Source organism: Saccopteryx leptura, chromosome 3 (genome assembly GCF_036850995.1).
Source record: "Saccopteryx leptura isolate mSacLep1 chromosome 3, mSacLep1_pri_phased_curated, whole genome shotgun sequence".
Lineage (NCBI taxonomy): Eukaryota > Metazoa > Chordata > Mammalia > Chiroptera > Emballonuridae > Saccopteryx > Saccopteryx leptura.
In genome coordinates, this window is record NC_089505.1 from 124,739,746 (window position 1) to 124,753,809 (window position 14,064).

The 14,064-nt window shown below is 33.7% G+C and overlaps 1 protein-coding gene across 1 annotated transcript in view; it reads right to left on the reverse strand.

Annotated features, from left to right (window-relative positions):
• The window catches only part of FAF1 (Fas associated factor 1), a 495,805-nt gene that overhangs the window by 208,212 nt on the left and 273,529 nt on the right, over window positions 1–14,064 (reverse strand). The window contains exon 8 of the mRNA XM_066376249.1: window positions 13,023–13,109. Coding sequence (XP_066232346.1) covers window positions 13,023–13,109 — 87 coding nt within the window. The remainder of the gene's footprint in view (window positions 1–13,022; window positions 13,110–14,064) is intronic.

Here is a 14,064-nt window from a genome sequence, read left to right on the forward strand (position 1 = left end):
GAATCACAGGCAATTGATTATATCTAAAACCCAAGGGTTTAAAATCACAACTTAACAAGCTAGGAATGCTACTCTTCATATTCATATTTTCATTGCTTAAGAAAATGACTTATTAAGAAATCTTATCACATATGTTACAGCTGTTCAAATGAAATAGACAGCATGTTAACTTGCAAACACAAATGCCAGAGATTAACTAGTACACATGTGCATTATAAACAACCTTCCATTTCTCAGTTAGAGAAAATGAACAGGTACAAGGTTTCCAGTAAGATCTTTTTCAAAACAGAGGAAAAGAGCTTGTGTTTTTAAAAAAAAAAAAAAAAAAAGAACAGGGGCACCTTTGAAGAAAGCAGTACTGTAATATGTGTTGGAGTAATGGGTCAGCAGTTATTTATTGGAATTAAAGCCAATCACTAGACTTTTCAGTATTACATTTAATATAAAGATAAAAAACATTTAATGAGTGTTTACTCTGTGGCAGGGGTTATGCTAGGCACACAAGACACAAAGATAAATAAGATCTGCTTCCTATCCTGGCCAGATAACTGGGTTGGAGCATCCTCTAGAAATGCTAAGTTTGCCAGTTCAATCTCCGTTCAGGGGCACATACAGAAACAGATCAATGTCTCTCTCTCTCTCTCTCTCTCTCTCTGTTTAAAATCAATCAATAAATTGGGGGGGGGAAAAAAAAGACCTGTTTCCTGCCCTCAAGGAGATCATAGTTTCATAAAGACAAGTATATGTAAACAAATACATTAGTACAAATACTCTAAGAGCTAGCCAGAAGGAAACAGTGGTTTGAAATAACTATTAGGAAAATTTACAGTAATAGAGAGGGGCTGTATTCCACTGTATACTATTTGTATGAAAAATTATTTACTTATAATGTACTACTTGGCTCAAATGAGATCATGTATATGAAATATGCTTTGTAAACTACAAATACTATATAAATGTGTCTTAATCTACTCATCTAGCACTGTATAAGTAATTGTGGTTACCAAAACAGTGAGTATTGCTACTCATTCCCTGCTTTATTAATAATACAGCTACTATTCAAGAACATATATACATATAAACCAAAGTGCTAGAGTGAAAATTTTAAATTCACTTATATTCAAGACATGAAAGTGTTAATCTAATAAAGGAAAATAAAGGCAGATCTTGTTTCTCTGTTTCTGCCTTTTACTAAATAATTGTAAAGTTTCAAACCAGTATGAATTCAATCTGGAAAAAAATTAAGCTGGATATTTTAAAATTGAAACTATTTTGAGAAATACAGAACATTTAAGAAATAGCAAAGGTACAGAGAAAGAACATTGGCAAATTTGGAGTTGAATATTGGTTCTGCATTTCACCTTCTCATTCACCAGTATGGTTTCAGATCAACATATTCATTCTAAATCACTAGTTAAAATGTATCCATTTTAAGTGTATTTGTTCAAGGAGTTCTGACATACATATACACTCTTGTAACCACCAATTGCCCAATCAAAATATCAAAAACTTCTATCACCTCCCCAAATTGCTTTATATGATATTATTTAGTTGTAAGACTTTTTTATGTAACCTGGATACAGGCCCTTTACCAAATAGGTATTTTGCAAGTCTTTTCACCTAGCTGTGGCTTGCCTCACCTTCTTTTTTCTAAACGGTCTCTTTTGAAGAGGAAAAGTTACAAATTGTGATGAACTCCAAGTTACCAGTTTTTTCTTTTATGGTAAGATCTTTTAGTGTCCTCTCCAAGGAATTTTTTCCTAACCTAAGGTCTTAGAATATTTTTCTCCTAAATATTCTTCTGTTTTACAGCTGTAGCTGTACATTTAGGTCTATGATCCATTTTGAGATAACTTTTGTGTATGGAATAAGGTAAAGGTTGAAGTTGGTCTTATTGATATCCAGTTGTTCTAGCACTGTTTGCTTTAAAAAAAAGACCATCCTCTCCTTGCACAAAAATCACTTGACTACATATACATAGATCTATTTCTGAATGTTTTATTATCTACCCAATATGTCTGTTTTTACACAAATACCACATTGTCTTGAATACGTTATTATTTTTTGAAATCAGAAACTAACCTCTTCTAACTTTGTTATTTTGTTTTCAAAATTGTTTTGGGAATTCTAGGTCCTGCATATTTCCATATAAATTTTAGAATTAACTTGTCAATTTCTACCAAAAGGGTGCCTTTTCTTTTAATTTGGGATTGCAGTGAATCCAGAGATTAGTGTGGGGAGAACACTACCACCATAAAATACCAAGTTTCCCAATCCATGACCATGATATCAAGGACTTTCTTTCAGCAATACTTTGTAATTTTCAATGTATAGATATTATGCATATTTAGTTAAATTTATCCTTAAATATTTGACAGTTTTGGATAAAATTATGAATGGTACCATTTTTTAAAATTTTCACTTTGTTGCTATATAGTAACACATTTTCTTTTGTATATTAAATCTTGTAGTCTGTGACACTGAATTTCACCTGTCATGTTTAGTAGCTTTTTTGTTGATTATACTGAATATACAATAAAACAAACCATTAAACATTTTGTATAAGAATAAAGACAATTTATGTAAATTATTAATTATAAAACATGTAATTTTTAGTTATGGTCCAGGTCTATCTTGATGAATGTACCAGGCATGCTTAAATAAAACCTGTATCCTGCTATTGTTAACTGAAGTATATAGAAAGTATTTGGTCAAGTTGGTCAAGAGCATTGCTCAAATCTCTATCCTTATCCGCTATTTTTCTGTAAATTGCTGAGACAGAAATGTGAAAATCTCTAATTGTGGACTTGTCTATTCTTTTAGTCCTATCAGTTTTTACTTTGTATATTTTGAAACTGTTGTTAGGTACATACACATTTAAAATTGTGTTTTCTTGGTGGGTGGTTCTTTTAATCATTATGAAACGTTTCCCTTTAGTCCTGGTAATGTTCCTTTTCTGTATCTTATCTGATATTAACAGAGTCATTACAGCTTTGTAAATGCTTAGTTTGTCTGGTAAATATTTTGTTGTCATTTATGTTTACCTTATCATTGTCATATTTAAAGAATGTTCCTTGTAGGCAGTATATATATTAATAGTTGCCTTGTTTTTGTTTTGTTTTTTGACAGAGACAGAGAAAGGCAGAGAGAGGGACAGATAGGGACAGACAGAAAGGAAGAGAGATGAGAAGCATCAATTCTTTGTTACAGCACCCTAGCTGTTTTACTGCTTTCTCATATGTGCCTTGACTGGAGGGCTACGGCAGAACAAGTGACCCCTTATTCAAGCCAGTGACCTTGGGCCTCAAACCAGCAAACCTTGGGCTCAAACCAGTGACCCTGTGATCATTTTCATGATCCCACACTCAAGCCAGCAACCTGTGGTCAAGCTGGATGAGCCCATGCTCATGCCTGCGACTTTGGGGTCTCGAACCTGCGTCCCTCCACGTCCCAGGCCAAAGTTCCATCCACTGCACCTCTACCAGGTCAGGCATAGCTGCCTTGTTTTTAAAAATTCATTTTGAAAATCTCTGTCCTTTAATGTGCTGACCATTTATATTTACTGTAATTGTCATTATGGTTGAATTTATACCTATGATTTTGCTATTTGTTTTATAGGTATTCCACCTTATTTTGTTCCTTTTTCTTTTTTCTGCCTTATTTATTACTTTTAAATATTCCATTTTATCTCTTTTAAAGCCTTATTACTTATAATTTCTTTGTATTTTTAGTAGCTGCTCTAAAGCTTACAAGATGCATTATTCCAGACTACCTTCAATGAATATTATATCACTTTGTACCTAACACAGGAAACCTACAACAGTATAATTTCACTCTGCACTTTGTGTCACTGTCTTACATTTTACTTCTATGTATGTTCAAAATTCCACATTATTTGTTTTTTCTTTAAAGTTACCTTTTAAAGGAATTAAAAACAAAAAAACATCTTTTATATTTAAACATTTTTACCATTACTAACTCTCTTCATTATTTTGTACAGACCAAGTTTATTTTGTGATCATTTTCTTTTTGCCTAAAGAACTTTAATATTTCTTATACTGCAGGTTTGCTGGCACCAAATTATCTCAGTTTTTGCTTGTGTGAAAAAGTCTTTGATTTCAGTTTAAAATTTGTTTTTATTGATTTCTGGAGAGAGAGAGAGAGAGAGGAAGAGAGAGAGAGAGAAAGAGATTGCTGTTTATGCATTAACTGGTTGATTCTCATATGTGCTCTGAGATCAAACCCCACAACCTTGGTGTATCGGGATGATGCTCTAACCAACTGAGCTATCTGGCCAGGGCCTTGGCTTCAGTTTTCAAAGATTATTTTCACCTGATATAAAATTATAAGTTGTCATTTTTTAACCTTTCAGTACTTGAAAACTGTCAATCCATTGTTTTTTGGCTTGTATTGTTTCTGAGGAGAAATCTAAAGAGTTTATAGTGGTTCCTCTGCGTAAAATGTATTTTTCTATTATCTGCTATGAAATTTTTCTCTTAATCACTTGTTTTCAGCAGTTTGATTATAAACTCCTTACTGTAGAATTCTTTTTTTTTTGTATTTGCCTTTCATGGCATTCATTAAGCATCTTGAATCTATCAGTTTTATAGTTTTCATCAAATATAGAAAAATTTCAGAAATTATTTCAATTTGTTTTCTTTGCTCTCCTGCTTCCCACATCTCAACTCTTCTCTCCTTCTAGGATTCTAATTCCATGTATGCCCAGTTGCTTCAATTTTGTTCCAGTATCATTGATACTTTATATATTTATTTTTTATATTTTTCCCTCTATGCTTCAGCTTAAATAGTTTCTATTGCTATATCTTCAAGTTCACTGGTCTTTTCTTTGGCAGTTTCTAATATGTTGTTGAGACCATCCAGAAATATCTTCATTTCAAATACCATATTGTTATATTTAAAAGAACAAGTTATTCTATTTTATATATTTATTCTCTCATTAAATGCATATTTCCCTTGAGCATATTCACAATATTTAAAATAGCAAAAATTTCTATATGTTAATTTCATTATCTAAATCACTTCTATGTCTATTTCTTTTGATTGATTTCTCTTCTTGTTATTGGTTACACTTTCCTACTTCTCCATATGCATAGTAACATCTGATTGGATGCTAGATTCTGTTAATCAGCTTGTTCCTTTTGAAAATTGTTTTTACACTTATAAAAGGGCAGTCCTAGAGTAGCCTTTGCTCTAGGACTAGTTTACCCACTCCACTAAGGTATGAGTCTTCTGCGGATATTTCTTGAATGGCCTGTGTATTTGCTGAGATGTCTCTACTATGGCTGGTGAAAACTCAAACTATTCTTCAACTGTGTGAGCTCTGAGAATTATATGCCTTACAGCTTCTAGGTAATTGTTCTTTTACCTGGCAACTGTGTCTCAGCCAGCCTCCAGGAATTTTAGCTATGCACCTACTGACTACTATTCAGCTCAAGACCAGGGCAAACCTATGTAGTTTTCTGGAGCTAGCACTCTGTCTTGCAAAGTCTAGCTGCCTTTACCTCTATGCACTCCACTTTTCATCTTTTCAAACTCAATAAAATCACCAGGTTCCATTTTGGTTTCTTCTCCCTGCTCTAGGAGCGAGAAATTGCCTCTAGGCAGAATATAAGACTACCACAGGACTCATTTGTTTCCTTCTTCACAGTCCTGTACTACCTGCTGTCTAATATCTGAAAATAGTTCTTTCACATATTTTAATCAGTCTTTTAGTTATTTACAGAGGGAATAAAATTCTCATTGCAGTTACTCCTTCATTGGCAGATGTAGCGGTGCTCAGGTTTATAATTTTAATAAATCAAAATCAAGGTTCACAGTGCTTGTGTATTTCCTGTTGGGGGCTATCCCACCTCATGTATTCTCCCTCATACTGACTAAATAAATATGTCCCTTGAATACTTCATCCACCTTCCTGAACTTTTCACTCTCTCTGTTAAAAATATAGTCCATTTCATAACTTTTCATTCCTTTTAAACTCAAACTTTCTTTTACTGCTTTCAAAGCTGTTCTGTCTGTTTAGTCTTTTCCTGTGTTATTTGTAAAAGACTCTCTATGTTGACAAGGGCAGTGAACCCTCTGAAGCTACTGAGTCTCACCACTATCAGAAGCAACATTATCCATGACCTTGCCAAATAAAGAAAAAGCCAGTGAAAATGTCCAAAGATTGCCTGAGTCTGTCTGACCTAGGACAGGCTAACATAGTAATTTAAATAGCATAAGATGACCCTGAAGCTACTCAAAGAATGATTCTGATTCTGCATGTGTATGCAATATATAGAAGGTGCTTACTCAAGGGACAAGGAGCTAACGTTTGTTGAATGCCTACTAAATGCCAGATATTATACCAGAGGCTGGCAGATTTTTTTTGTAAAGGACCAAATAGCAGATAATTAAGACACTGTGGGCCATGTGGTTTTGCTACAACCAAAAATGGAAACTGTTTATTATAATATAAAAGTAGCTATATACAATACATAAACAAATGGATGTGATTGTGTTCCAAAAACCACTATTTACAAAAACAGATAGTGAGCAGGATTTGGGCTAACAGTCATAACTGCCAAAGCCTGCGTTATACATACTTTACACATTAGGTAAAACCATATGGAGTTGTAAATACTCAATCATTTTGTCCTTAACAAATGGCAATTTTATATGGTTCAACCTAATATGTAATCAATTTAATCTTCAAAATAGAGTTTCAAGGGTGTTAATATCAACCTCATTTTGCAGATAAGAAAACTGAAATTCATAGACTAACTTATCCAAATAATAGAAATATTAGGGTTCAACAAATCTGAATTGGTCTGCCCCTTCTCTCTCTCTCACTCTCTTTCTCTCTGGTACTAATCAGCTCAGTGTAGCTCTCCTTCCTACATCTATTATTCTCTTTGCTACTAAAGAATTTTGGTAATTTAATTAAAATTAGAAAGAAAATAAACCTAATTCTCAGTTTATCGAGTTATGATCATACAAATTCATTAAGTTGTTTACTTTCATAGATGTCAATTTAGTGGAGTTCTTAATTCAAGTGAGTGACTGTATAAAACGACACTACGTTTGATCTTGCACAGCACAGAAAGATGAGGAAAACAGGTCTTGCTCCCAATTTTTAGAATTTACAAAAGGGAGAAACACAAGTATGGCAGCACTCCTTTATCTGTAATTTTACTTTCTGAAGCTTCAGTTACTTATGATCAACCACAGTCCAAAAATATTAAATGGAAAATTCCAGAAATAAACAAGGCTTAAGTTTTAAATCACATGCTGCTGGGAGTAGCACGATGAAATCTCGCACTATCCCACTCTGTCCCACCTGGGATATGCATCATCCCTTTGTTCAGTGGATACACATTGTATAAGTTGCCAATCCACTAGTCATTTTGCAGCTGTCCCAGTTATCAGACTGACTGTTGTGGAATCACAGTGCTTGTGTTCAAGTAATGTTGGCAATTCGGATATGCAAAAGAGAAGCTGTGAAGTGTTTCCTTTGAGTGAAAGGTCTGAATGTATAGAAAAATATATATATATATAGTATATACAGGGTTTGATACCATCTGCAGATTTAGGCACTCACTAGGGGTTCTTAGAATGTATCCTGAGTGAATAGAGGAGACTTACTGTTTTCAAATTAAGATGTAATCAGATGTCACTTTCTCTGAGAAGGCATTTTTAAAACCATTCTCATGTTAGTAAAACTGGAATGAAGGAAGGTAAAAATAAAAAGTTAAAAAATAAAAATATAAACTAATTTTTTTTACCACATTGAAAAAGGAGGCATGGGAAGAAGGATAAAGGCAAAACTTCTCAAAGAAAGGTCTTAAAAGGAGCAGCTAATTACTATAGGTATTATAGGTGAAAGGAATAGTATGATTAAATGACACAGTGGGAGAGAGCAACTAAGTGTATTTGACAAATGGAAAAATGATTACTTAGCTAAAGTTGAGATACACAGAGTATCACATTCAATCAATTATTCAAGAAATATTTATTGAGCATTTACTTTGGGCTTGTATGAAGAAATAAACCTGGAAGGGAAGTTACAGACCAATGAAGGAAGGGTTTTAAATGCCAGCGTAAAAATCTGTATATAATCAACAAGTACCAGGCTGCCACTGAAGATAAGTAAGCAAAGTTGAACATTCATTCTGAAGAGTCATTCCACTCTTCAGAAATATTTACCTTACAGTAAAGATGGAATGATTATAGTGGAGGCTTATGAGTTTACTTAGAAGGTAACTACAGTATGATAAATATGTTAGTATGGTAATTGTGAATTTGTATCTTGACAGCTCCTATAAAGTGGAGGATAGGGATCCAGTATTAGGGGAATGTCCATAATTTGACACCTGTCAAACACAATGTATCAGGGAGAAGTTACAGAAGAAAATGACCCCCATCAGAAGGATAAAAGTAGATTACATTCTCTCATTCATAAATTCCTTTTTTATTAAAAATAAAGGAAGGTGGTGTGTGTGTAGCCTTTGTTTTATTTTTATTTCATAGAAAAGCCACTGTGTAATGGTTCTATTTAGAAATGATCTCCTTTTTTATGTCAAAGTACTTAATAAGTAGCTTTCTGACTCCTAACACATGCTTAAAGACCTCTGATTCTAAAATTCGAACTTCCCAAATTCTGATATACATTCCTTAGCCAATGAGAGAACCACAGAAGACCATTATGATCTCGGGGGGGGGGGGGGGGTGGCACACACAACAAAAGAGTATTAAAAACTGAAGGATTTTTTTTCCTCCTAGCATAAGCATTATTAAAACCTGAATTTTATAAATGACATGTATCACAGTATGTGCATTATAATAAGGTGTCTAGACATAATTCACAGGGTTAAAATTATTTCTACTCTGGAAACCAAGAGCATCCTTGTTAAAGTGTATAATGAGATTTCGGCTACTTGCAACCTCTTGTTCTCACAGCTGAACTGCCACAGCATGAAAACATTCCCCTATGACTGGTGCTTAACCAACCACTTCCCTGGTAAAATAGTCCAAATGGAACTGAAAGAGTTATCAACAATTCATACAATATCCCACACCCCATTAGACTAAAGGGAAAGAAAATATTTTAACTCTGAGGGAAGATGGGGCAACAGTGTTTCAAATGATTGTTGACTTAAATGAATAGTGCTGAAAATGTCAAAGACTGTAGTCTGTCAGGTTGAGAAGTGACTCAAGATGTTACAAGAATCTAATTATAAGAAGTCTATTTCTTTGGACTGTTTGCTAAGTCAAAGGTTAATGAGAAGTACACTGAAGAAAACACCTCCAGTGTTATGGCAAAGTATTTGTCATGCAACATAAAAACAAAAAAAAGTACTTGAATCTAGTTCTTTCTTAACTTCTATAAAAATAGCTTTATTAAGGTATATTTTACATGCCATTAAGTTTACTCATTTTTAAAGTGTTCAATAATCTTTTTAGTAAATTTACAGCTGCATTACTATTGCGACAATGTCATTTTAGAACATTACCATCATCCCAAAGCCATTAACTTCTTCATCTAAGATATTTCCATAAATTCATGGAAGCCACTGGTACTCAAAGTTACTATACCATATTTCAAGCTACACAAGTCTCTGCAACCGAGCACACAAAGTACAAACTAACCTCACTTTCAATGGCCTTTATAGCCAATCATCTACTCTGGCACTGGGAAGAAAATGTTCAGGTGCTTTTTTCTAAACGTTAAACCATTCTAAGTGTTAAGTTATGGCACACTGTCTTGGAAAGAAATTAATTATACTTTTGTTGGTAACACATTTCAGGCTGTTTACACAGCTGACATTTCTCAGCTGTACCCAATTCATGTCCCGAGCTGTGAAGACGATCTTGTTTTGTAGCAGATGCCTCCACTTGAGTGATTTAAATAAGTATAAAAACACCATTGCCTGCAACAATACAGATTACAAGCACCAGGCTTCATGAGTTTTTACAGTCCTAATGAAAGGCTTCATGACATTTCTTTGGCTAGGATCTCCTTAAAAGACTACAGTTTAAGCCATTTTTGCCAAAACTCAAGCACTGGAGCTAGTGGATCTGCTACCGCACCAGTTAAAAGCAGCTTGGCCCTAAACATCTTTTTTGTAGCAAATCATGCAGCTCAAGGCAACATCCTGCCAATATAGCAACATTTATTCTTGGGAGGCCTGGGCAGGCATCATTTCACAGGTTTGGGGACAAGGTGCAAATAGGAATAATGAGGCAAAGAATCAAGCCTCTTAATGGAGACTCCCTCTTGTGTTTGCTGTGACTTAGATACAGCACTGCGTAGCACTATTATCTTGGAAATGGTAAGGGTTAGCTGCTTTCCTGTTTTCTTATAGTACTGAAATTGCATTAGCACTCTTGGTAAAAATGCAAATTGTTATGACTATCATTACAACGTGAGCTTCATAAAAGACGGTGCTACTCATTCAATGATTTAACACCTGAAATGTAATGTCACTGTGCTACAGAAGAATTTATAATACTTCACTAAATTTGCCCATCACTCTTGGATCTTGCATCTGATAAGACTTAGTTTCTAAAAGTGTGGGATCCAACAGCAGTTTTGGCTTTTCCAACCCTATGAAGTCCCACATTTCTGGACTTCACATCTGGAATGTAAGATAATAATCTTACATTCTTGCTCTTAAATGACAATTATTTTTGCTTTAAACTTTTTTATTATAGAGATTTACAAATATATAAAAGTTTAGAGAATAATATAATAAACCCAATATACATTATCACTCAGCTTTAACAATGATCAATAGATAGCTAACCTGAATTTATTTATATATCCCCCACCACTCACTCCCCATCCCTAGAGGTAATTTTGAAGCAAGTATCAGATACCACTTCATCTACTTAAACGAGTCAATTCTTGCCTGTGATCTTTTTCTGAGTTGCTAATATTGTAACACTGAATCTCATTTATTGATTATCTACTATGAGCCACATATCACTAATCCTCATAAAATGCTGCAAATCAGGTAACTAAAGCTTTGTGATTTTAAGTGACACACTCAGCTCTTTATTTCCTTCTATTAATATTATTATTTCTTGTATAGGTTACTAGACAATGCTATGAACATTTCTGGTTTATTCATGTCTCCTCAGATGAAAAGAAGGCTATCATTTATAAAAATTACTCTTATTTTTGTAAAATTAAATGTAACACATTTTCTGTCAAATTCTTCATTCTAACAGGAAAAAAGAAAAACAAACTAAACCTAACCAGGTGGTGGTAACACAGTGGATAGAGTGCTGATCTGGGACCCTGAGGACCAACATTCAAAACCCCAAGGTTGCTGGCTTGAACATAGGATCACAGACATGACACCCATGGTTGCTGGCTTGAGCCCAAAGGTCGCTGGCATTTAGCCCAAGGTTGCTGGCTTGAGCAAGGAGTCACTGGCTTAGCTGGAGCCCCCAGTCAAGGCACATATGAGAAGAAATCAATATATATATAAAGAACTTCTTTAAAAATGTTTCTGTCTTCCACAAAGAATTTCCTCATTTAAAATGTTAAGTTGCAGTGCTCAGAGAAAAGGAGTAATTACTATCCAGATAGAAATGTGTATTAACTATAAAATATAAAAAAGGTAATTAAGTTCTTATATCATTATTTGGGTATTTATTATTACAAGATGTTTATTTACAAAGTCTCAATTTCTTTTGCCTTATTTATTTTTTAAATCAAATTTAACTTTAGAAATCTTGACATATTCTCACTTTTTACTTTTTTAAAAAATGGGTATCTGCCTGACCTGTGGTGGTGCAGTGCATAAAGTACCGACCTGGAACACTGAGGTCACCGATTCGGTCCCCTGGACTTCCCAGTCAAGGCACATAACAGAAGCAACTACGTACTACGAGTTGATGTTTCCCACTCTCCCTTACCCTTCTCTCTCTCCCCTCTCTAAAATCAATAAATAAAATCTTAAAAAAAAATAAAAAAAGAGTATCTGATTAGAACAATCAAGACTATGGGTAAAAGAGGTCAAAATGTACCATATTTCCCCATGAATAAGATGTACCTTTTCTCAAAACTTGTGGGGTTTAAAAACTAGGTGTGTCTTATACAGTGGTTGTAGGTTTCTTTATTTGCATTTCCCGCTTTTTCACGCTTCTTTTTACGCTCACTGTTAAAGACAGTGATTCGTCATTAGACATAGATGAGGACAAGCTAATGGGTGGGAGTTTTGACAGTGATGAGGACTTTATAAGTTTTATGATGAATAAAACTTGAGTTCAATAACTTTATATAATACTTTTTTTTCCCAAATTTCGGGCCCAGAAATTAAGGTGCATCTTATACATAGGGGCATCTTATACATGAGGAAATACGGTAATTTCAGTTGGCCTCCTCAAATGATAAAACTTACTCTCTTGGAAAATAATAATTTCTTAGAAATAGGGTGGTGACAAGAAAGTTTTCAAAATTGACAACAGAAAAATCATTTTATATATAGCTATAACAGGTAAAAATGGCAGACTAAATCTTTTCTTCCATTTTTTTATGGTAGTGAAAATTATGGGTAGATTTAAGAATAGACTGCTATTAACATTCACTATAAAAGTTAACTTTTTAAAAACCAGTCCACTGTAAGAAACACAGCTTGAAAATTAAATATGTAACAATTAGATTGATTTTTGAGGTATCTGTAACTTAGGAAAAAATATTTTTATTTGGGACATTTCATCAGTAATAGCTGAATTTATTATTTTGATCAAGGAAAATTTTAAGTCAAGTCAAGAAGCATTGAGTTCCCGATACTGAAATAGTATTATCAACAGAATGTTTACATTTTTGACCTTATGATACCTGCTCTACAAGTGAACTCAAATTATTACGACTCTTATTTTCACAGTATTTTATTTATAGAATTTTTCAGTGGAATATTCAGAGCGTTTGATTCTGCTTATTATCACAGCCAATTAGATTGAAAGTGGCAAATGAGAGAAGAGGATATAAAATTGCTGAGTCAGCTGTTACTTACTGAGTCATCTGTGGCAGAAGCTGGCCAGCCCTCCCATAACTGATGGCGAACGGGGATACTCGTAAGGTCATACACATTTCTTTTTACCTGCAAAAAGGAACACAGAAGTTAAAAATAGAGTTTCCATATAACTTAGGGTTGCTGCCATTCAATTTATGTAATATACACTGTATATCCTGTTTTCTTCTAGCTTCAAAACAACAATTCGAAACTAGAAAAACATAAGTCAGAAAAATTTTGTAAAAAAATCTAAGCCAAATTTAAAGGCATATTCACAAAAAAGGTTTGATAAAATCTGCAAAGAACAGACTGACGGTTTCCAGAGGAGAGGGGCGTTGGGAGAATGGGTGGGAAAGATGAAAGGATTAAGAAGTACAAATTGGTAGTTACAATCTAGTCAAGGGATATAAAGTAGAGCATAGGGAACACAGTCAATAATAGACTTCTTTCTTCAGTGGATCACTTTGTAAAGTATACAAACATCTAACCATTATGCTGCAAACCTGAAACTAATATAAAATAATACTGAATATAAAATATAACTGAAAAAGAAACAACCCCCACCACACACTGATTGTTTTTTTCTATATTCCTGGATGGCTTCAAGTTTCTTTTCAGTTAAGAAACTTTAGGTACATAGTACACCTAGGACAGAATATAATTATAAATTTTAATAATCTATACAATGTTTAAGTAACTCAAGATGTGAAATAATTCAAACAAGAGAAATATTTTAAGTTTCTATGTGGAAGAAAGAAGGGTGATTGGGGGGGAACAGGTGAGAGGAAAAACCTAAAGTTTTCTTTATTATTTGATAAAAACTTCAAAGATATAAAAACTTAATAAAATAGCACAGGTTATTTCTTTGAAATCATCCCAAATTAAAAACTATTTCAACAGACTATTTATTAACTAACCCATCTGTACTATTTAGGCCCTTCCTGAAAAGAAAATATAGTAATGGTACTTTTTAATTTTCAATACTGTTAAAGATGAAAAACTATTTTCAACATGCAATATTATACCTTTCACTTTGAAAGGA